The following is a 24,269-nucleotide window of genomic DNA, read 5'->3' on the forward strand; positions in this document are numbered from 1 at the left end:
TGTGTGCAAACAAAACAAAAGCATTACACAAGAGTTGAATTAACATAAATGTATTCATTTGTAATTGTGTTGAATTAAAGGGACTGTTTGTAACTTCTTACACGTATAAATCCCCAGGTCGATGTCCCATGCACGCTCGCATATGTGCGCTCGCGTGTGGCTATGCTGTTCAGACAAGACTCCAACACAAACTACAAGGAAGCACCAAAACCGCAAAGTTATATCTAGTGAAGCCCGTCTTGCAAAACAGTGCTGGCCGCGGTCGGAGGACGCGGGGGAGACCGCAGCTTTGGTCTCTAGGGCCGGAGTTTCTGCTCCTCTGCCTGCCTGCCTGCCTTCACTCAGCTCGCTCCACTCTCACGTTTATGCGTGCACACTACACACAGCAAAAGGGTTAGTAACTCTGAGAATATCTAGTGAATGTACAGGGGACGTTTGTGCAGAAATAACTGCTGCAGCTCCTCCAGACCAACAGAGGTTTTCCGTGTCTTGTGAAGTGACGGGGCTCCACAGCGAGAAACTTTATCGTCTCCGACCGGGTACCGGTTTCTCCCCTGTTCCCTCCGACCGCGGTCGGGAGGCTGAAGCAGGAAAAGCCAACACTAGGATCAGCAGTGATTCATGGAGAGACCTCCGTCTGGTCAGCTAACATTACTGCCAAGCAGCTGAAATATAGAGTGATATTGTGGTTTTAGCTGACGTGTGTCGCCTCACTGTGTTGAGCGATGCTCGTTCATGTCTATTTAGAGCGAGCACAAGCGCGAGCCCAACGCTGACTTTCGTTGACTTAACGGCCACAGGTGTCGCTGTTAACAAGCATTTCTGATTCTTACAAACAGTCCCTTTAAAGCAAGACTAACACTTTGAAGAATGAAGAGTAATTCATAATAGACAAATTGCACCACTACTCAGCTCACTTCAGTACACTCAGGGGGCTTTGCTGCTACATGCTAATGTTATCAAACATCAGCTAGAGTGACTCACAAGTCCTTTCTACATGCTACACAATTATATATACTGCAATAAGTCACTGGTGGACACTGTCTATCAAAAGTTACATAGCTAAATTACTCCAGTGCTCTTACCTGCCATGTTTTCATTAGCCACCTAGCTAAAGCAAGATAGCACTTAAAATGTTTATGTAAATTCGTGAGCCTGGTTTGATAGCTCAGGGCTTTTGCCCTTTTCTATCCATAGATAGGCAATCATAGGAGGGAGGAGAGAGGAGATGGAGGAGGAGCCCAGGTGGTGCTGAGGCAGCATGGCCCATGCCCGGCCAGTTGAGGAGTTTTTTTTTGTTTTTGTTTTTTTCTTGATTTTTTTAATATATATTTATTTTATATATTTATTTGTATTTATTTTTTTCTCTCCACTTTGTTTTATCCATATTTCATTTTATTTTATTTTGTTATGAGGAAAAGAAGGAAAAAGAAAAAGAAGAAAAAAGAAAAGATAAATATAAGTATATTATATTTATCTAAGAAAAGATAAATATAATATATATATCTAAAAAAAGATAAATATAATATATATATCTAAGAAAAGATAAATATAATATATATATATATATATATATATGTATGTATATATATGTGTATATATGTATTAAAAAAATCAAGAAAAGAAAAAAAGAAAAAAAAACTTTTTTTTAAAGTTTTCTTTCTTTTTTTTAATTTCTTTTTTTCTCTCCACTTTGTTTTATCCATATTTCATTTTATTTTATTTTGTTATGAGGAAAAGAAGGAAAAAGAAAAAGAAGAAAAAAGAAAAGATAAATATAAGTATATTATATTTATCTAAGAAAAGATAAATATAATATATATATATATATTTATCTAAGAAAAGATAAATATAATATATATATATATATATTATATTTATATTTTCTTTTTCTTTTTCCTTCTTTTCCTCATAACAAAATAAAATAAAATGAAATATGGATAAAACAAAGTGGAGAGAAAAAAATAAATATAAATAAATAAATAAACAAAGAAATGAAGAAAACTTTAAAAAAGCCAACATAATTGGGCAAGATCAATATCATGTGACTGTGTACAGTTTGTGCTTGAGAGGGGTGGGGGTGGCTGGCTGTCAGTCAGGGTGCAAATCAAATTAAGGCTAGATTAAAAAGAATAAGATCAAATAAAGTAAAATAAATATAAATAGGAAGATAGATAGAAGTAAAAAAAAATGATGGCTAAAAGGATGGTGTTTGATAGGGTGATGGATAAAAAAGGATGATGTGGTTGTATGTGGTGTGTTGACTGTAACTGTAACTTAAAATGTTTACAGCTAAACACACAAACATATAGAGGAAATGTGAATGTTTGTATGCTGGTTTGCATTATTAGAGAAAAAATTAAAAAGTTTGTTACCAGTAGAATTAAACTAGCTCGACCACATAGAAACCCACAAGTGCAGCTTACATTAGTTATTCAAGGCAACAACATTGATATAAATTAATTAAACTCAGAGAACATCAGGACATTCTGATGTAGATTTTCAAAATTAAAGCCCTTTAAAAATCTAAAGTATGGGCTCACTCTAAATTCAGATTAGAATTGAAAGGAAACTGTTCACTCTCACAGATTAATTTCACTTCAGAATAATAGTAGACAACCTCAGAGTGTCACTCAGAGAATATCAGGACATTCTGATGTAGATTTTCAAAATCAAAGCCCTTTAAAAATCTCATATATGGGCTATCTTCCCTCTAAATTCAGATTAGAATTAAAATGAAACTGTCCACTATCACACACTAATGTCCCTTCAGGTTGACAGTAGACAACCTCAGAGTATCACTCAGAGAATATCAAGATTCAAGATTCAAGATGTTTATTGTCACGCCGGTTATACAGGTATAAACGTGTGAAATACTTTTTGCTGGGAAGCTCCATTAAAATAATAAATTATATTACATTTACATTACAATTACATTTACATTACAAATATAAACGGAAATACTTCTGACAAGGACATATTAATAACATATACAGGCATATTAATAACATATACATTAAGAACATATACAGTATATACAGTATAAGATATATATTTGTGTGAGAAGGTGTCGTATGAATTATCTATTTAAAAGTCTGATGGCCTGGGGGGAAAAAACTATAGGACATTCTGATGTAGATTTTCAAAATTAAAGCCCTTTAAGAAATCTCAAATGGGCTTTGGATGAGAGAGAGGAGCAGCAGCAGATGTCAACGCTTTACGACAGTTTCTCCGCGACAATTTCCGGCACAAACACACACATGCCTGCCCGAGCAACGAAAACACCGAGAGGTCAAAAGTTATGATCCTAATCTTTAACAGAAACGGAACGTAACACACAGACATGGTAGGTCTAACTAACTAACTACTAACTGGAGCGACTACCTACAAAACGAGTGCATGATCAGGAGTCTGCATTAAAGTTATCTAGGCTAAAAACGTCCAATCTAAACGCGCTAAGCTAACGTTAGCTTCACTGGAGTGTGCATTACAAAACAAACCCAGATAACCTTAGATCTAACCTACCGCTTTGTTCAGCCAGCTAACCAACCTTAGTGTGGGGAGAAGAGATCATCAGTAGTAGTAACGTTAATAGCTCAGGTTTCACAATGTGCGACAGCTTGGTGGTGTGTTTATATTGTATGACAGCTCTCATTAGCTGGTGATAGTCTGGGTGATAGTCTGGGATGATCTCAATTCAATTCAGTTTGCTTTATTGATCATGACTGTCAGGTGAACAATATTGCCAAAGCGTCAATTCAATAATAAATAAAAATTAAAAAAAGAACAAAATGAAAACAAAAACATAAAAACATATATATACAATTCGTTAAGCAAATTACATATATATATATATATATATATATATATATATATATATATATATGTAAAGAACATGCATGTAAATGGAAGAAAACAATAAAGAAGTAATTATTGTTTGTTGTGTCAATAAAACAAATAAAAAACAATAACAATATATTGCAATATAAAGGATAAATGTAAAAAAATAAAATAAAAACATGAAGTAGAGGAGTAAATAAAAGGCAGAGTGAAAGGGAGAACATTGAAAGGCATTCAATTCAATTTGCTTTATTGGCATGACTGTCAGGTGAACAATATTGCCAAAGCTCAATTCATTAATAAATAAAAATAAAAAAAGAACAAAATAAAAACATATATATATACAATTCATTAAGCAAATTACAATTTATAGATATTTAAAAAGAACATGCATGTAAATGGAAGAAAACAATAAAGAAGTAATTCATGTTTGTTGTGTCAATAAAACAAATAAAAATCAATTAATAACAATATATTGCAATATCAAAGGATAAATGTAAAAACCAAAAAAAAAACATGAAGTAGAGGTGTAAATAAAAGGCAGAGTGTGAGTTACATCTATTATGTGTTGTTGTGGTTGTCTCTTAGGCTGGGATATGCACCTTTCTCAATTTTCAATTCAGTTCAATTTGCTTTATTGCCATGACTGTCAGGTGAACAATATTGCCGAAGCGTCAATTCAATAATAAATAAAATAAAAAAAGAACGAAACAAAAACATATATATACAATTCATTAAGCAAATTACAATATATAGATATTTAAAAAGAAACATGCATTAATGAATTTATACATGTACTTAGGAGACAATAGGTCCAAATAAAACACCGCCAAATTATGCTTGTTTAGTGAATATTTACAATGTTTAAGATAATCAGTGTTACAGCTTAATATATTTTAAATGTGTCACTCATTTATCAGCGCCGTTAAATGGAAGAAAACAAAGAAGTAATTAATGTTTGTTGTGTCAATAAAACAAACAAATAAAAAACAATTAATAACAATATATTGCAATATCAAAGGATAAATAAAAAAAAAAAAAACATGAAGTAGAGGAGTAAATAAAAGGCAGAGTGTGAGTTACATCTATTATGTGTTGTTGTTGTTGTGGTTGTCTCTTAGGCTGTGACATGCACTGACATATCCTGCAGCTTCTATGGCGATGACACTATTTTCGCCAAGTAGATGTTGTATTTTTTTTGGTCAGAGAGGGAATCAAAATCTTGGAGTTTACATTTAATTTTTGTAAAGATTTTTTTCCTAATGTCTCTCTCTCTGTCTGTCTCCAGGCCAGCTCCATGGTGGCCGTGGGACTGGCTCTGGCTGCAGCTGGATTTGCAGGTGAGCAACGGAACGACTGGCACACTGCTAAATATGTGACTCACCTTGACAGATAATGTGGAGAAGTTAAACTTGAGCATTTAGTCCAAAGTTGACAGACATTGTCTGAAGTGAAGTCCACATAAGAATGCTTCACAGACACTTCATTATTTATGTTTATTTATTTTATTTTATTTTATTTATTTATATATACTTTTTTATTTATTTATTTTTTTACTATGAATATTTTATTTTATTTGTTTATTTGTGTGTACTTATTTATTTATTTATACTTATTTTTGTACACTTGTTTTTTTTTTCTATCAGTCCAAACATGTTTGTGCAGTGGATTGTCATTGTTGTTGTATTAACAAAATTCAGAAAAAAAATAAAAAGAATGCTTCACAGAGAAGAAAAGCTCTGAAACAAGTTAAACAACCGAAGCTAATTATGTGACTCACCTTGACAGATAATATGAATGAATGAAAGACTTTATTTCGAACATAAAAATAAATAAAAAACAGATACAAAATAATAACAAACAAAACAAGAGTAATAGTGTCTGAAAAGGAGTAGGTAGAAGTAAAACTTATATTTCCCTACTCCTTTCTCGCTTCTCCTCTAATAACTCATATATCATAGAATGATAATATAATATAATATATAAACTCTCCCAGATTTATTTACATCCCAAATTAAATATATGAACAAGTGTATTTACAACCCACATATCCATCCGGAGTTAAAAAGTAGATATAAACCAAAAATCAGATGATATAATCATGCATGCTTCCCTCCTTTGTCTCCCAGGTCGCTATGCCATGCAGGCCATGAGGCAGCTGGAGCCTCAGATGAAACAGGCCCTCCAGAGTTTCCCCAAGACGGTAAACATGCACACAATAAGTTTATCTCCAAATGGAACTATACGTGCTAGATAGCACCGAGATCTCTTACATGTTGTTGCAAGTACGGATCAGTGAGCAGGCCCGCCGTCATGTTGAGCTGTGAACTGTGTGTGTCGTTGCAGGCTTTTGGAGGAGGGTACTACAGAGGTGGCTTTGATCCAAAGATGAGCAAGAGAGAAGCATCTCTGGTTTTAGGTGTCAGGTATGTGGATTCTTTCCATCACCCAGCGCTACTTGGCCTCAGTTAAGTCCACCAGTTACATGTTACAGTGCGTCCAAGGTTATGCATACAAGTTAAGGGATGCTGGATGTTGACCTGTCTTGCTGCTGGCTATCATTTGCTATTCGCTACTATTCACACTGATTATTACGATAACAATTCACTGTTGTACAACCGTTCTGTCTTGCAGTCCCACAGCCAACAGGAACAAGATCAGAGAGGCACATAGAAAACTGATGGTCCTGAACCATCCAGATAGAGGTGAGTGAGGCATCAGTTCCTATAGGTTACAATATAGTTTTTATCGTTTAAATTTTTTTCGATACCAGTACTCTTAAAGTGATACCGATACCAGTTGAGTACTTCCATTTAATACCTCTTTTTATTCTACTTCATTCGATACCCATCATGTGAGTGGAAGCATTCAGTTGCGTAAAATGCCTCCAACACATTTATTTTAACAGATGCCACAGGCGTGTTGTATATCCATACTTTCGAACGTTTTGGTGGAACACCAAACTGCCAACTCCGTCAAATACACCACGCTAGACTTCACCGCACCACAGACTGTATGGGTTGTAGTTGCTGTGGTAGTGGGCCAATCACACGTCGCATTAAATCAAAGAACGCTGGTGGTGATTGGTTGCGAGCAAACCCATACAAATGGTCTTTTTTTTCCTAGAGCTAGGTACAAAGTTTCGATACTACTTGGTACTGGGTTAATTCAGTCGATACCTTTAAAAGGTATCGAGCAACGATACCACGCCCTACTTGTTACTGAAATTACTTTATTTGCCAGTATGTAAATGTTAACTTTTAGAAATAAAAGTAAATTTAATGGCGACACTCTTGAACAGGTTTTAGTCAGTTCTAAAAGGGGAAGTGATGCATGCAGCATCATCGCAAAAATGAAGATTCATAGTTTTGACTTTCCTGAAATATAACCATGGACACTGTGTGTGTGTGTGTGTGTGTGTGTGTGTGTGTGTGTGTGTGTGTGTGGGGGCCACAGGTGGATCTCCCTACCTAGCAGCGAAGATAAACGAGGCGAAGGATTTCCTGGATAGCCAGGCAAAGAAGTCGTGACGTGATTCCACACTGCTCTTATCCGTGCAGGTTGCACTGACTTGACTTGAGCTATTACCAGACTTTTCTAACTCTCAAATAAAATCATAATGTACAAATTGTTAACTGAATTCTCCCTCATTATTATGTTGTATTTTAGATTTACTTTGTGTACTTTTCAGGGAATGTTTCTAAGGTGTTTTTCACAAGGCACACACTTTAAATGATAGACTTTAAGAGATACACATTTTTTTTTTCAAAGTCTGTCTTAAAACGGTCTTAACGTGACACATGCACTCTCTCAATCACTTTTGGGGAACCTTCACTCTTACGGATTAAAAAAAAATCACCATTTTGCATTGTATTTGTAAAATTTGTGTACAACAAGAGCCAGACACCGTTGAGTTTTAGATCTACATGGAAGATCAAGTTTATTTAAGAACTACCTGCATACAAAACATATTGCACATCAACCAACCAGAATGATCCTTTTTAAAAAAACAAAACGTACTGTAGTTGACCCAACAAAAACACTTGGGGATGTCACAACTCTCAGTAGTCCAAATTGTCATTTGTCTCAAAAGAAAACCCTCGGTAAACGCATATTTTAGTGTCAAGAAAACAAAGAGCTTCTCTTGTTTTTTGCTTTTTTTACTTTTAAATACTGTACATGTTTTAAATAAATAAACCAAATAAATCTCCTTCCTTAGTGGAACAGTCGTGGCCAGTTTCCAGCCAGCCGGTCTGTGGAAGAACCATGAAAATGACATCATCGTCACCTGGGCTTGGTTTTCCAGAAGCATCTCAACACCAGGGTAATCAAAACAGGACTTTTGCAATAAGGGGCATTTAAAAGGGGATATTAATCTCCAAGATTACTGCAAACGTGCTTCGAGTCTCTTTGATTTAGCTGGAAAAGTGTCGGATGTTTAGCAATGAGATGTTTCCAGGAAACCCAGCGCTGATGGCTACATCTCTGTCCAGCACTGAACGGTAACAGGCCGGTTTCCAGACTCAACTACAATCAACTTTTTAAAACAGAAAAAGGTTATGTTTCAGTGCAAAGAAAACAACTCTTCTATTGTTTGTTTCTTTTCCAGACACGCTGTAATTACATTTCTTGTATGACCAAAGTGGTTGCATATTGAAAAAACAGAAAGCAGCTAATGTCAAACTCCTCAACAGATATATATTTATATATATATATATATAAAGGATAACTGGACTCATTTTCCCCACAAACATTAAGAATAGACACCTGATTTTAAAAAGATATGCCTCTGAAATCCTTTCAGGGTCTTTCGGTGTTTGTCTCCACCTGCCTACAGTGCCGTGAGGGTACATATGTGGTGGGCGACGGTGACCGAGTAACACAGAAGTAAGTGAAACGATTCCAGATGGTGTGTGGAGCCAGGCAACGACATGTTGAATCTACTCTCAAGGCACAACAGATGATCACGTGTATGTCAAACATACTTGGGTTTCCAACAAACCTATCTGCACTGTGGTACTGCTCGTGCAGAATACTTAATTTACAAACTACTTCAGATGCACAAAACATCCTGAAAAAGGTTGTGGAAGCATCTTTCTGAGTCCGCCTGGTAAAAGGCAGACGTGTTTCTTTCTAAAATCCTGCTATGATATTATTTTCACTGATTTAAAAAAAAGAACTGCTGCATTCATACCATAGTATGGGTTTGAGTGGAATCCCTGTCTGCATTTTATAAATACTGCATTCGGTCTGACCTCTTCCTGAGCTCTCAATGAAGAGTGGACCGAAAAGTACAGTAGACGTCTATAAGTCTGTGTGTGTTCGACTATCTTTGGCAAGCTCGTACAGGAAGAACTATTGTAAAAAAAAAAAAAAAAAACTGTAGTAAAATGAATAGTTGGACAGAACACTTGTGTAAAGGGGAGGTTGAAGTTCAGACCTCTAAAACTTCTGCAGTGGAACAGGTTTCAAATACTTGTAAAGTAAAATAAAAAAGGAACAGTGCATGTTGTGTTTAAATGTTTCGCATTTAAGGCTGCTCCAGAGACAGGGAGATTAAATCAAGTGCAGCCAAAGAATTTCAAATATTTGAAACCATTTCCTTTGCTCAGGTCTGACTAGGAGAGTCCGTTAACAACGGGTTGTGGGTTAGAGTCCCCGTGGCAGGAGACTTTAGCGGGAGCACCGGTGGCATTGCTGCACTCGCTGTCACCCGGGTCGTTGTTAGAACCGTTGGTGGTTGCCGGGGCAGACGGTGGGCTGTCCTCAGCGATGGCGTCCACCTGAACCTGAACAAAAATGTGGGACGAACAAATAATGCAATTTTAATGTATTCAAACGAAGTAGCCAGGAAAAAAAAAACATTTCATGAAGCAGCATGTACATTCAGAAGTAGAAAAATATCCAGGTTAAAGTCCCCATGAAATGAAAAATACATTTTCCCAGTTTTAATCTCGTCTCCCTGTGTTAATTGTACATTTCTCTCTGTTATATGGCAAATATATGTAAAAAAAAAATGAATGGTATCAGAGTATTTTTACATCAAAATCTGATCAAAATCTTTTTTCTTCCTTTAAACGGTTTCAAATGTTTGATAACATTTTATTAACACGACATTTAGGTACTAACCACATCCTTGTTTTTCTTGGTGTCCTTAGTGGTGGTCGTCTGTCTGCTCTGAGATTCAGCCCGGGATATGTAGTCAGCCACCGTCACTGTGCAGAAAACAGAGCAGAAAAGAAAACCACTGATCATGACATTGTTTTCTTTGAATAACAGAAGCCAAGTGTTGTGAAACTGAGCATATCTAACTTATTCACAATATTCACACACCCTGTAGTTTAGTAGTAAATGTGGAGAGTTAGCAGAAGTTGTAAATGAGGAATGGAGAAAATAATTTTTCCCATTTGCCCCATTGTTGGTCAACTGCTGTGGAACGCAAGCATGTTTGACAGTTTTGAGAATATTACAGTAGCAGTAATTCTTGTTGAGTGCACTAGCCTTACTGGAGGCCACGTATACTTGACAACCAACACAACTTCACAGAAAAGTTATGTTAATGTTAAAGTCAGGCTTTTTATGACACACCACACAAACCAGGAATGCCACCGGTGTAATTGACAGCCTGACAACGTGAAAACAAACAAGCTGTAGCCTAGTTGTTAGTGAACGAGTATTGCACCACAGAAAAAAGGGAAATGCATACTTTCACTTTGCAGGGCAAACCCGTGTGGACAGTTTTGGCTAGTCAGTCAACCAACCACATCCGATCGTTAATCAATCAAAAGCAAACAACACACTATTACCACGTAATTAAAGAGATCTAAATGATTTTAACAACTTTTTGGTTTAGTATGTTGTTGGTGTCACACGAAGAAAAAAAACAGGTCTTGTGTGCCACCTTTTAGCCATGCCATTAGGAGGACTGTTCAGGGGAGGGGTTTACTGGCAGTTGCCATGGTTACCTGGCTGCCTCTCCTCAGGCAGGCGGATGCGGCGACGTCGACTACGGTTACGACGCTGAGGTTTAACTTCTGAGTCATCTAAGGGTGTCAGGTCATCACAAAGAGAGGGATTTGGGGCTTAAATTGCCTTTAAACCAGAGACCCGTCTTTGAACTGCACAGGCTCCTTTAACACTTCAAATGGGAAATGATGCACTGCTGCACATTCTGCACAGCTCCGACAGAGCTAACAGTGCTGTTTTTAGCTAAGAAGTGTATGACAGACTTTTTTACAAAGATATTCTGCTAAAGCACTTGTGATTAATGTACTCTGACAACAATGTTTTACATGTATACACTGTTTGAGTTTGTGTGCGCATGAAGAAGTCTTGTCAAATGATCTTTCCAAATAACACGACTACCCTACCTATTCCATTTTCACTCATTGAGGCGTTGTCCGACTCGCTCATGCCATCCATCAGCGTGGTGTCTTCGTCTGTTCTGCGCCGTCGGGATCTTCTGCGGCGGTTTGCGGGCAAGTTGGACTCGCTAGCATCTGTATCAGCTGTCTGGTCTGTCTCTGTGTTTGTCTCTGCGGCTCCATAGGCGTTGTTGTCCTCGTTGTCCCGAGGTCCTGCTGCCAAGTCAGATTCACAGAAAATACGTTATATCTAGACTCAAACTACCATATGACGAGACTTTTACCAGATGAATGCTTCCTCGAGGAGTGAATTTTACCAGAACTGCTGTTGTTGTACCCTCCTCTTCCTCCTCTCCCCCATCCTCCGGGCCCTCCTCGACCTCTGCCGGGTCCGGGCCTCCTGCGGCCATCTCTCTGTGGTCGCTGGCCTCTCTCCCTCTCCCTGTAAGTCAGTAAGTCAATCGATAAAAATGTGTATGTGCATGTTAAGCTAAGTTCACACTAGATGACTTTCAAAGTGTTAAGATCGCAGTAGTTTTTTAAGTCGTCGTGGTTTTCACACTACATGACTGACGGGTGACAGGGGGTCACACTACAAGATCTTTCACCAGGAGAAATCCCTGATGAAGTCCAAACTACATTTTGCCACGAAAACACACGCGAGTGATACTTGGTAAATGACGTGATACCATACGCGAGACACATTGCTGATATTGTCGTTGGCAAATTTACAAAATAGCCCACCGGTTTCCACACATCAATTTTACTATTTATTCCTTTAGGTGCAACAACAACTTTGCCCCGTGTTGCAAATGCAACACATACAGTAAGTTCCTATTGTTACAGGCTCCTCCCCCAGGTTTCCCCTCAACCCATGTCTCGCGCTCTCATTGGCTGTAGTTCGTGGCCTGAGTCCCCGACAGGTCCAGATATTTAGCATGCTAGATATCTGGAATGTGTCTGCGAGGCATCGGTGAGCATCTTTGTGAAGTTCACACATGACGCTTTTGTACATATTTGGGTTTGTTAAAACTCACCTGTCCTGATCTTCTCCAGCAAGGGACCAGTCACTGAGCTCATCCCTGCGCTCTGAATCTGTCTCAGAGGCATTGGACTGCTCTGAGTTGGTGCCTGGAAGAATCAAGCACAAGAGAGAGACCACCACACAGAAAGGTTAGGAAAGATTAGGATTTCTTGCGCAAATGGCACATTTCGTCCACAACTTTTAAACACCGCAGTATCTTGCAGCAAGTAAGCTGATTATTTTTTGTTGAATATTTGAGTTTAAAGGTGCCTACCATGTCCAGAGCTGTGGCCGTGGCCTCTGCGCCCGCGACCTCGACTGTTGTAGGAGCGACTGCCATGTAGAGAGGACGAGGAGGCATTGGCACTGCCATCTGTATTATGCCCTCCTCCTCTTTCTCCTCTTTCCCCTCTTTCCCCTCTTTCCCCTCTCTCTCCTCTCTCTCCTCTCTCTCCTCTCTCTCCTCTCTCTCTCCGGGGCGGTGACTCTGGGTGATCTGACGTAACTGTTCATCAATCTGCATCCTCTCCAGACGAAGCTGCTCAACTTCCTAGAGGGGAAAAAGAAATAAGGGGAAACGGTGAGAATAACGAGAAAGAAAACGAGACAAAAGGAAAAGCAAGAAACAGAAGACAGAAAATGTCTGAGAAATATATTGTTTCTTATGAAGGGGTCATCGCTGCATACACATGCATAATCATCATACACACATCACATTCATTGTGCCTTGTGCTGCTTATTCTGAATCTTGCTAGGCTGCTTCCCTGTGTATAATCCACAGTCTGCCTCAGCTGTTCCTCTAGCTGCTGGCCTTCTGCAAGCAGCTCCACCATGTCCTACACACACACCGTGCAAAACAAACACACACAAAGCACCACCACAGCACAGAACATGCACAAAACAGGACAAACACATACGTACATACAAAGTGCAAAACGTACACAGTGAAATTCACACCGCAGAACAGCAAAGTGATTATCCATGAAGATTATCATACATTTGTATGGCATTCACAATTAACACTGAAAATATAAAAATAATACTCAGGTATTCCCGCCAGGAAATTGTTTACTAGAGGTGGTAATAAACTATATGACCAGCTGGTCAGTATTTAAAACTTCAAGTCAATGTCTGGGAGGATATTTTCTTCAAAGTAACTTCAGCTCCTTGCACTCCTCTGCTTGTGCAGTGGATTTCTCCCTCAAACATCTCCATCAAACTGTGACTGACTGAGCTGTGAGCCTCAAAACAGAATAAACTCAAAAAAGATCTGTTGTTTTTCTGACGCTGCAAAACAGGGCTCGAACTTAACTTCTTTCACCACCGTCCCAAATCGTCCCGAAATACAATTTAAACCATCCCAAAGTAAATGTTGGCCGTCCCAATTAGGCTTTTTTTCTTCTACAATACAAATTATTTCCAAGATTAAAAGTGATGCGTGGCATAAATAAAACACCACGGAAATTATTAAATTATAAATGAGCTCACATTTTATTAAAAATAACATTTGTAACTTATACATATCCATTGATTTATTCACATCACATGCATTCAATTCATAAACCAAATGTTTTTTTTACTGTAATATCCGTAGACTTTGTGTTACCTTTTTCTTTTTTACATTTGCAGGGTGAGCGCACACGTGAGAGACAGAGAGCGCGATTGGCGTTTGTCCCAGGCCCCCAGGAAGAGCGCCGGACTTTGATGCAAATTTTCGTAGTGGCCCAAACGGTGGTACTATAACTTCCGTGTCCGTCACGAGATGCCATTGGGCCCAAAAAGAGTTTTTCCCCCATAGACTTTAAATTGGGAAAGAGACGTCTGTAACTCAGCGGATAATTTTCTTTAGGGTAAATCAACTTCCCAGTATGAACACTTGAATCATTAGACCCTAAAAAGTTGTAAAATGCATTAATAGCCGAATCCAGAGTTATTTCCCTTCCTCCGTTCATGTGAATGAGCCCCAGACCGAGGCTGGACAGAGGGCTGGGTTAAAGGAAACGCTACTGAGCCTTCTGTATGGGCCCAATGGATGCGGAAGATCGCCGGATGATCCGGGTACTTTATCACTCGGCAGTCGAGGCATTTTGGCTTCATGCGCCACCGAGCAGCTCTCATAGGAATGAATGGGAGCCCGCCTTCAACGCAGTATCCAGTTCTTTTTATACATCCATGGTTTGTCCCCATCTTTGTCTCTTCCGCAGTACGTTTTACGGTTGGGCCACCGGTGACACCAGAAAGCGTAAAACCCCACTACCGTTTCCCGACACCGTTGTAACTGCCTTAAAGCTGTGATTCATCTTTTCACGCTTCTGCTCTTCCTCCACAAATTTAAGTATTGCATTTCAGAAGTGTGTAAAATATTTATGATGTTAGAAAAGGTGCTCTTTACACGATAAAATGCTACTGTGTGGAGAACCTTGATAATCCTTGTATTTACTACATACAAACATATAGTGAGTATTTTTTACATTTTGTATGAGACATCCTTAGGTGTTTGTTATTCATATTAAAATAATTTATAATTACTGATTGGTTTTACATATTTAAGTACCTGCACAGCACAAAAGCAAAGCCCCGTTACTCTTTAGACTTTAGCAAAGCGTATGAAGCGCTATAGACATGCTGATGGCCAAGTAAATGCCAGTTAGGAATGCCTTATGTATGGAAATGATGTGTCCATTGTGCCACTTCATGCAGCCAGTGCCAAGTGATTGAAACATTGGTTGGTTGGCCAGAAGATGCATTAAGAGGCAGTGGCATTGAGTGAAAGCAAATAATTGGCAAAAACATACACAAACATGCATCAAATGCAAGCCCCTTTTTCGTTATTCAGCACACACACACACACACACACACACACACACACACACACACACACACACACACATATAAAGGTATCCTTACATTGAGGTAAGAGATGTGGTACTCCAGCAAGACCTGAACATTGCCAATGCTCTCCTTAGTACCGACAAAGGTGAATGGGACCATTCCCTGTGTCGACAAAACACAAAATTGCCACACACATGTTAGTATGGGACTGACATTATTTGTGTAGCGTAAACAGAATTGGTGACACTTATCAGTTACAAGCAGCTTTATCAGTAGCAGTACAGATGTGGCAGAAGCAGGCTTACCTCCTGTCGGGGCTGCTTGTTGTCATTGTCTCCTTCTATCCTGACTCTCACCACACCGGACTTGTCCACAATCTCCTGGATGACCTTACCGTTCTTACCGATCACTTTGCCTAGTGACACAGAGCAGGGAAAAGGTGAGAGGGTGATTAGTAATGATGAAACACAGCTGTAAGTCAAAGAGATGATGAACTAACGAAACTGAGATCACTTCATAATGGAGTAAATAACTATGGTATATGAGGGAGTTGCACAGATATTGTAATGAATATTAGATGACTGTCTTGCAATGTGGCCCCTTGTCTGCCCCATGACTGCTCCTAGTAAACACAAGTTTCGGGGATTTCCAGCTCAGGGAGTAAATGTGTGTCTACACACTAGGCTTACCGCGCTAGTCGTACCCGGTGTTACATGTTGTTTGGGCGTACACCAATTACATTACACTGTTGGTTTGATTTTCTTATAGAGAGAAACCCATTTAGTTTATTTTCACGTATCAGCGCCGTGTTATCAATACACAGTCGGACGACAGATGCTTCAAACTGAAAGTGAAAGTGTCTGCTCCGTGCAGAGTCTCAGCAAACAGTAGGAGTCATAGTTCACACACGGGACGAGAGAGAGTTGACAGACAAGACGATGGCGGAGGATTTGGTGTCAAAGCGAAAAAAGCGCCTATTTGGCAATATTTCGGATTTTAACCCAGTGCTACAAGGGAACCATAACATTAGTGAGGCAATCGCTGTGCAGAGGACAGAGCGGTCACAGCCGCTGTGCGTGGCGGACCGGCGCCGGTTGAAAACCTGCTGCCCCACAGCGAAAGCTCGACTGGAGAGGCCAGCCACCCGACGTTAATGATCAAAGTAACACTCTGCATATATTGAGCCTCATCTTTTATTGTAAAATGCCCGGTGTAATCGGTAACACCTTTGTTGTCACAAGTTTATTCACCAGTGGGAAAATTTCCATACTGAGACATCCCTACTACGTACCAACAAGAGCCCTGGGCACATCGACAGAGTCCTCCAGAAACTCCAGGAAGTTCCTGGCCTTCTTCACTGCCTCCGCTGTCTGAGAGACAACACAGGGTTACTTTCGATGTTATACGTTCAACATACAGATGCACAGCATCTGTATGTTCTACATACAAATACAGTTATTTAATCATAACAAGATAATGCTCATATCCACAAAAAATATCAACAAATAACGATGGTGATATGATAAGAATGCAACATGAACACTCTCCCACACACTTGTTTCAGTATATACACAGGTTTAAATATGTCCACTCTGTTACTCTCAACATGTGTCGTTATATAAGAGATGTCTGTTCATTCATTCCTTTTCCCCATCATTGTAACACTCATCCCTCTCATGCCACTCAAGCACACAACACCGTACCTCTCCATAGATCCTGAAAGTGCCGGTCTCCTCATCCAGGTCGATGGCAGAGACACCTGGAACTTTCCGTGCTTGCTGAATGTTGCTGCCGTGGCTGCCGATGGCCAGGCCCATCAGATCCGCTCTCACCACAAACTCCTCCTGGAAGGACGACACCAGCTGCCTGGAGCTCTGCCCAAACACAAGAGCAAAGTTTGATTTGTTATTAGTTCTTTCTTTTAGTTTTAATTAATTCACAATCCTTGAACTTAATTTGTATAGCCAAAACTGACAGATATTAAAAGTTATAAGAAATTCAGAAAATAATTCAAAGTGTCAAAAATGTTATTCAGCTTAAAAAAAAGCTGGCTTGACAGAATTTTATGGTGAAAAGAAGAGTAAAGTGCCCATATCGCATACTGTTGCCTTTCCATCAGAATATTCTTTATAAGGCTGACCCAAATGCTTCGAAGAATCAACTGTTCAGCGTTTTTTGTTTTGTTTTCATTATTATATATGTATTATCTCAAAAATCCCAAATGAGCCCATGAAATAAGGAATAGTAATCCCACATTATTCATTATGCATCAACATTAATTGTTATTAGTTATTCTCAGACGTATAGCGCTGTTTGTTGTCTGTAGGTGTGGCACTATCCTGGGAACTAAAACGGAGCTCAGGAGGTCGATAGACAAGACAGTCTCAACAAAGCCAGGTCTTTTATTTTATATGCCGGCATAGGCTAAAGTCTATTGATCTATTCATTAGTGTTTATAGGTCTACATATGAGCAAATTTGTTTTATGGGTTATTGCTGTAATTTATTTGATGTGATTATTGCACATTTTGTAGTCGTTTTTGTTTCAATAAAAAGGAAAATCCTTGAAGTACGATTTTTGTCCTCATCTCCCATTTGAATATAATAGCTAAGAAAAGTAAAATATAAGTAAATAATGACCAAAAGTTTGAGCTTCGAAGCCCCAAAAATGGTATTCGGGACCGCCCTAATTCTTTCCTACCAACTCATTTACCATTACTTCACACCATAAGTGCTCATATAAAATGTTTAACACCATAACCTCATATGGTATGGTCATATGTTTACTAACTGCCCATCATGTAACCATGGTGACCAACTGACTTTTAAATTAGCAGGTCAAAGTTACCACCCATCCCTCCTCCTAGGCTACTCAGCTGCCTATGTGACCTCCAGGTTACAACAGTGACTAAACCAACTGACCTCCAGGTGTTTTGTGGCCTCATGGTTGCGTGACATCAGCAGCAGCTTGGTCCTGATGCTGCGCAGGTGCATGTCACTCAGCAAGGACACACGCTTCACTGTCGACTCATTGTAGGACTATACACACACACACACACACACACACACACACACACACACACACACACAGAGGAAATAAAAGAAAGATTTAACATATGTTGAGCTGCTTCCTTGTTGATGATGACTAGAGGAATAGCTGAGTCATCCGCTGTAAAAACATGAGCAGGACAAAGTTGCGACATATCATGTAGTAGTGTAGATGCACAGGATTATGACGAGCCAGTTACCATAATCAGTAGTTGGCTGGTCTCAGGGCAGTACGAGATGCGACAGGCTCCCACGGCTTTCTTAAAGTCCTTATGGGCGTTCTCACCCTGGCACCTGTAATATGAGAAAAATGTATGACTTTAATATTTACTGTAAACAAATGGTTGACCCTTACATCTGACATACAGCTGACAGGGGATTGGAGAAATCTTTAAGAGAATTGCAAAGCTCTCAAAGCACAGGCCATGTGTAACCCCTACAATAAATAATCTACTGTATATATGCATGTTATTATAATTATAATAATAGTAAAATTAATAATAACTTTATTTATATAGCACTTTTTAAAAACAGAGTTACAAATTGCTGTACATATAGCAGAACAAAACCATCAAAAGTCATGGGGCAACAAGACAAAGTGTCAGGCAGCAAAGCAAATATTACAGGGGCGATTACGAATAGGAATACAAAAACAATAAAAGTAATTTAAAAAACAAAAAGACAAAAATAAGTTAGAACCAAAATAAACACATATAAAAGCATCAGAATCAGGAATTAAAAGAAGCTCTGTAAAAGTGTATTTTGAGGAGTGATTTAAAATGGGGCACTGTTTCAGCTCCTCAGACAGTGCGTTCCAAAGCCTGGGGGCTCTAAAGACCCTGACACACCAGCCGACGGTCGGCTGTCAGACAGTTTGGGGTCGTTGGTGAGCGTCCGTCGGCTCTAGTCTGCCCTGGCCTGAGTTTTTCCGGCCGATTCAGCATGTTTAATCGGCGGCGGCGCCCGTTGGTGAGAGAAATCACTCCGATTGGTGGTTCAGCTTAAACGAATCAGTGCATAAGAAGAAAAACGAAAGTGAGGAAAGCAAGGCAACGAGTGATGTCAAGAGGAACAACACAGAAGGCTCTTCTCATTTTTCATCTTCATCTCATCAGATCATTTCAGTACCATGATGTTTTCACTACGACATGGCCATCTGGAATGAAACTAAGTTGTGAGTGAGAGTGGTGTGAAAATGGTCGACAGAGGCCGCTTTGTTTCTTGTACGTATGATTACAACAGCTTGTATTATCCGCAGTCCTCGGTCATCCGGTTTCCCTTTTTGTATGACAAATACAGACTACCGCAACCTGCTGGTGTGAAGAGTTATTTTATCTCACGCAAGCGCCGCACATACTTGGTAGTTGGACGTCGGCTGTAGTCTTTGCGGTGTGTTCGAGTGCAACTATTTGGCCAAGACGAAGGCCACGTGAGGAGACTCAATGGGCGGCCTTCGTCACCGCTAGTTCTTTGTTTAAAAATGATTCTAGAAGACACGGGTCAACAATGTAAAGAAGCTAAAATAGGTGTAATATGGTCACATTTCTTAGAGCCAGTTAAGAGCCGAGCTGCAGCATTTTGAATGATTTTGAGAGACTTTTGGAAAAGACATGTGTACAGGGAGTTGCAATAGTCAAGACGTGATGAGATAAAAGCGTGGACAACCTTCTCCAGATCAGGGAATGAATGAATTATGAAGAGAACAGGCATGTGAATTTAAGATTTATCCGTCCCTACTGTTGTTAGTGTAAAGCTGCTGTACATACGCTTCTTGTAGATCCTGAGGAACAGGGACAGTGCACTTGTGGAAGGAGTTCTTGGTGATGGCCTTGTTACTGTTGACTGGACGCAGACGGTCAAAGGTCACTATTTCATTGTAGGTCGCGTCGCAGGCTGCATACTCGATCACATAGAACTGAAAAGACAGACAGGCAGTGTGTAAAATAAAGAAACCAACATTAATTCATTTTAGTATATGCTGTATATAGCAATTGTGGCAACAGTGAAAACTAGGTTTTCAAATAGCACTGTATTTTAGCCACATTCTTCACTCAACGCTCTGCTAGTTACATGGTATTATAGAATGATAGCTGCAAAATTGGTCACTTTGGCAGAATGAAAATACTGCTGCAATAGAATATCAGTAAGACTTTAATACTGTTAGTATTCATTTGCACGTAAATATTGAGTGTATAGTATAGAAGTGTGTCTTCATAAGGAACAATACTCACAGATCCCTTCATCATGCGGACTTTAGCCAGCCACCAACCACAAGGCTCCTGATCGTTGGCTCTGGAGAGGATCTGACAGGAGATCAAGACAGAAACAGAGTGAGATACAAACAAAGGGATAAGGAAGAAAACAAGGAAAGAAAAAAAGAAGACTACATGTGTGTCCTCCTCACCTCCACCTCCTCGCCCTCTCCGATCTCCTTCTTGCTGTCAGCGGCTGGTTGCATCCTGACGTCACTGAAGGGCACCTGGCGCTCTGGCTGCCAACTGAAAATAAGATAGTAATTTCTCACCTTGTTAAAACATGGTCCTACATTTGTCTTAAAATGTTGAACTTAACATGTTTTATGAAAACAGCTGGAATACAGGAGAAAGAGAGACTCACTTGTCCTCAAAGGCAATGGTGAGAGAGTCATCGTGGATGTCTTTGACAACGCCCTGCAAGACAGACAGAGACACAGACAGGGTAAACACATAATACATATTACACTGACTGTACAGCGCAGAAAGAGTTGACTTTGATTGAGTTCTCTCCTTTGTGATGGAAATAAAAAAATATATATTAAAAAGGCATTGACAGCTCAATTACAAGCTTGAGATGTGCAATGTAAAGTGCACATGAATACATATATTTTTTTGCCTTTAATCTAACTTGTTTGTCAGTGTGCATATAAGTTTTGGCCAAGGCAGACAATAGTTCACAACTAAGACTATTCACAGCCAGTTCTGCTGATTATCGAGAGTAACAGACAGTTTTCATGTCACTTTTCAATGATTTTGGGAATCAAACAAAACTCCATTCAACCCCACTGTATTTTATTGTCAACATTAGTCTCAGCAGCAGACATCTTAAAATAAGGGCAAATAACACCTATAGCATCTGTGTGTGTGTGTGTGTGTGTGTGTGTGTGTGTGTGTGTGACTAGAGACCACAAGAAGAAAATAGGAATTTTTTTTTTTTTTAAATTTGAAATTAAGCTTTAAAAGCCATTATGTCAATTTGTCATCAACAGTATTTCGAATGTGCAATAGATGTTGAGTGTAGTGCTGAAACAATTAGGCTAGTTATTATTATTAATGATTGGTAGTTTTCATGAAAATACGCCAAATATTCTCTGGTTGCAGCTTCTCAAATGTGAGGATTTCTCACTATTATTTGCCATGTATGATAGTTAACTGAATATCTTTGTGTTTTGGACAAACTTGGTCAAATTAAACATACAATTTGAGAGATCTGATGAACTACTTTGTAAAAGAAAAAAATAATGAATAATCTGCGAATTAATCAATAATAATAAAAAACATTAGCTGCAGTTCTAATTGAGTGTATGAATTGTTTTCCAATGTCTTTTGTATATCATAAACAATTCAAACCTAGCTGTAAATAAGCTTATTGACAGGCCATAAACACACACCAGAATTGAACATTTTCAAAGTGATGATAAGCTTTTAGGCAATTTAAGCCACCTGCTCATCTTGTTTGAAGGTGGGGTTTCAATTACATTACATTTTAAAACAAACAGAATCACACAGACATAAAACTCAAGATTCAGTCTGACAAGGGAGGGAGGGAAGTGGACCAAATGAGTCATGAAACCAGGGTTGGGTTAACAGAGGAAAAGCAGTGGGACACAGTGTCAAACAGTAGTGCATTCCTCTGTGAGGAATTGAGGTGAGGCTAGAAAGGAAAATAAAAGAAAGAAAGGAGTCCGTTTAGCAGTAGCCTAATTATAATCCAGTGATATAATATATAGGCCTAGAATATGGAATAATTAAAATTAGCTCCCTCTCAACCAATTAAAATTCACCTTACAAATACATGAATCATTAATAATACACAAGTAATATATTTTATAATAATAAAACAGGGGTCATTCCTCCGCATAATGTGTATTACTTCCAAATGCTTCAAGTATATTTTGCTGATAATACATGATTTAGTTATGTAATATTTTGAATGAAGGACTACTTGTAATGGAGTATTTTCACAGTATATAGTAATATTGCTACTTTTTTCTTGAATAAAGGATTGAAATACTTCTTCCACCATTGGCTAGAGCAGTCAGTTAACAACAGTTATATATATTATGGGGATTATAGCAGGATTATTAGTTTGCTCAGGTGGCGTGCCACTTGTTTTTAGCTCCTTTAAATCGCATGTAGTGGCCATAGGTGTCCTACAAAGTGTCCAAAATGTCACATGTAAGCATACTTTAATTTCTAAAAATGTCATTCCCAACATTTTACCAATTTATTTTAAAACACATTTTGTCCCAATAACACCTTGGTTTCACCACCAAGGTATGTATTACTTATTTGATGGAAATGATTTGCCATATCATTTTGGATTAGTACATAGGGTTTAGTCATTTTCAAACTGAAGACACAGATTCTTTGGTCCATCTCTTAAACCTATACTATTACGTCTTAAAATGACACTTTGCAGGTAATATCCTCCTGGGAACCGAGTTAAAAACAAGTGTCTTCCAATAAAAACATTTTGTGATTTCCTTCCTATTTAGGGTTAAAAAAAAATCTTAACAATTTAGGGCTTGTTAAACTGTATTTGCATTGTCCACTGTAGTGGACTACAGGACTATTTCAGTGTATAAAGACAAAAAAAATGAACAGATTATGGCTGTAGAGTGATATTAAACCAAGAATACATTCAAATTGATTAAAAACAAACAAACACATGCCATATCACTGGAAAGCCTAAGATGTCCTCTTTATAATACACCAGGACTTGATAGAGTAGGTCAAAAGAGTAGGAGGATATGCATGTGGACAAAATGTCCACTACAGAGGACATAAGTCAATGGGCTGAGTCTCAGGAGGATATACAAATTCAGTGAGCAGTGGGACAGTATCAAACACTAGTGCAGGACGAGTCATGTGAGGAATTGAGGTGAGGCTAGAAAGGAAAAATGAAAGAAGGAAAGGAGGGAGACGAGTGAAGGAGAGAGGAAGCACAGGAGAAGAAGAGAAGGGACTGTTGCATACAGCAAGGTCTAGAAATAGCTTTTAAGTCTACGGTATCAGTGACCCCTCTCCTGGCATGCCAGCTGGTCAGGATTGACAAGGAACAGCTGGCTCACACGAACACACACAAAAAATAGCTTCAACATGATGAAGTATCAAATAATAGAGCTCAAAATCACTGTCATAACGAGCCACGGTGCCTCCTAAACATCACATACTATACATATGTTAATAAGATAGATCATCAACAGCTCTAATAACTCAAATACATGACATATAGAGTCACAATCAGCAGCAGATATTTACTTGAGCACCACATCTTGTGACGTCAACAGTTGATGCACCTAGCTAGCAAGTTAGCTAACTTTTACGTCACGTGCACTTAATAAAAACGCATTTATCAATCATATATTCCACTAATAAGACGCGCTTTAGATATTCCTAACATAATATGTTGTTTCGTCCACTATAAATACAAAGAAAGGTCGATATAAGGTGACAAATTGGTGTAAAGCTAGCGAGCGATGCTAGCTTTAGCGAGCTAACGTTGCCTAGCAATGCTAGTGCGAGCTAACGGCTAAAGCAGCTGCTGGCTTCACAGAGAGTCTGGAACTGTTGCCGTGGTTACTTGAGGCTTTCAGCTAACAATATACTGCGTAGTTTAAAGTGACTATGTGTGTGTTTCGAGGCTGGATTGATACGTATTTGAGAGTATTTACCTTGTAAAATGCCCCGTTGGAGCCACGGACCTCCACCACCAGTTCCTCCATATTGGACACGCAAAGGATGCCGGGATGACAGGTGCTCCTTGAAGCATCAGGAGAAGAGAGGAGCGTTTGAAGGCTGGAGAGGTGACTGCTCTAGATGTTGTAGTGGTAGTGGTTGTGGTGTTTTGGAAGACTTTAGTGTACTCTTTTACTCCACTACATTTAATTGACAACAGGAGAGG

The 24,269-nt window shown here is 39.0% G+C and overlaps 2 protein-coding genes across 2 annotated transcripts; one reads left to right on the forward strand and one right to left on the reverse strand.

The window, feature by feature from the left end:
- The first annotated feature begins 3,197 nt into the window (after window positions 1-3,197).
- Window positions 3,198-7,475, forward strand: dnajc19 (DnaJ (Hsp40) homolog, subfamily C, member 19). The gene is made up of 6 exons (XM_074635084.1): window positions 3,198-3,346; window positions 5,129-5,180; window positions 5,970-6,043; window positions 6,187-6,266; window positions 6,475-6,545; window positions 7,297-7,475. Exons 1-6 carry the CDS (start codon window positions 3,344-3,346, stop codon window positions 7,368-7,370), a joined length of 354 nt encoding a protein of 117 aa, XP_074491185.1. The 5' UTR covers window positions 3,198-3,343; the 3' UTR covers window positions 7,371-7,475.
- Window positions 7,476-7,749: 274 nt separating this feature from the next.
- On the reverse strand, window positions 7,750-24,186 carry fxr1 (FMR1 autosomal homolog 1). Its single transcript, XM_074635083.1, is given in 19 exon segments — window positions 7,750-9,629; window positions 9,970-10,055; window positions 10,806-10,883; window positions 11,211-11,417; window positions 11,522-11,646; window positions 12,242-12,335; window positions 12,503-12,671; window positions 12,674-12,778; window positions 15,136-15,222; window positions 15,366-15,475; window positions 16,352-16,430; window positions 16,764-16,934; window positions 17,982-18,098; window positions 18,308-18,401; window positions 19,874-20,022; window positions 20,339-20,410; window positions 20,512-20,605; window positions 20,724-20,776; window positions 24,040-24,186. Coding segments are annotated over 19 exon segments (2,112 nt in total). The 5' UTR covers window positions 24,091-24,186; the 3' UTR covers window positions 7,750-9,458.
- Between the last annotated feature and the right edge of the window lie 83 nt (window positions 24,187-24,269).

The sequence above is a fragment of the Sebastes fasciatus genome, chromosome 5, assembly GCF_043250625.1.
Source record: "Sebastes fasciatus isolate fSebFas1 chromosome 5, fSebFas1.pri, whole genome shotgun sequence".
Classification (NCBI taxonomy): domain Eukaryota; kingdom Metazoa; phylum Chordata; class Actinopteri; order Perciformes; family Sebastidae; genus Sebastes; species Sebastes fasciatus.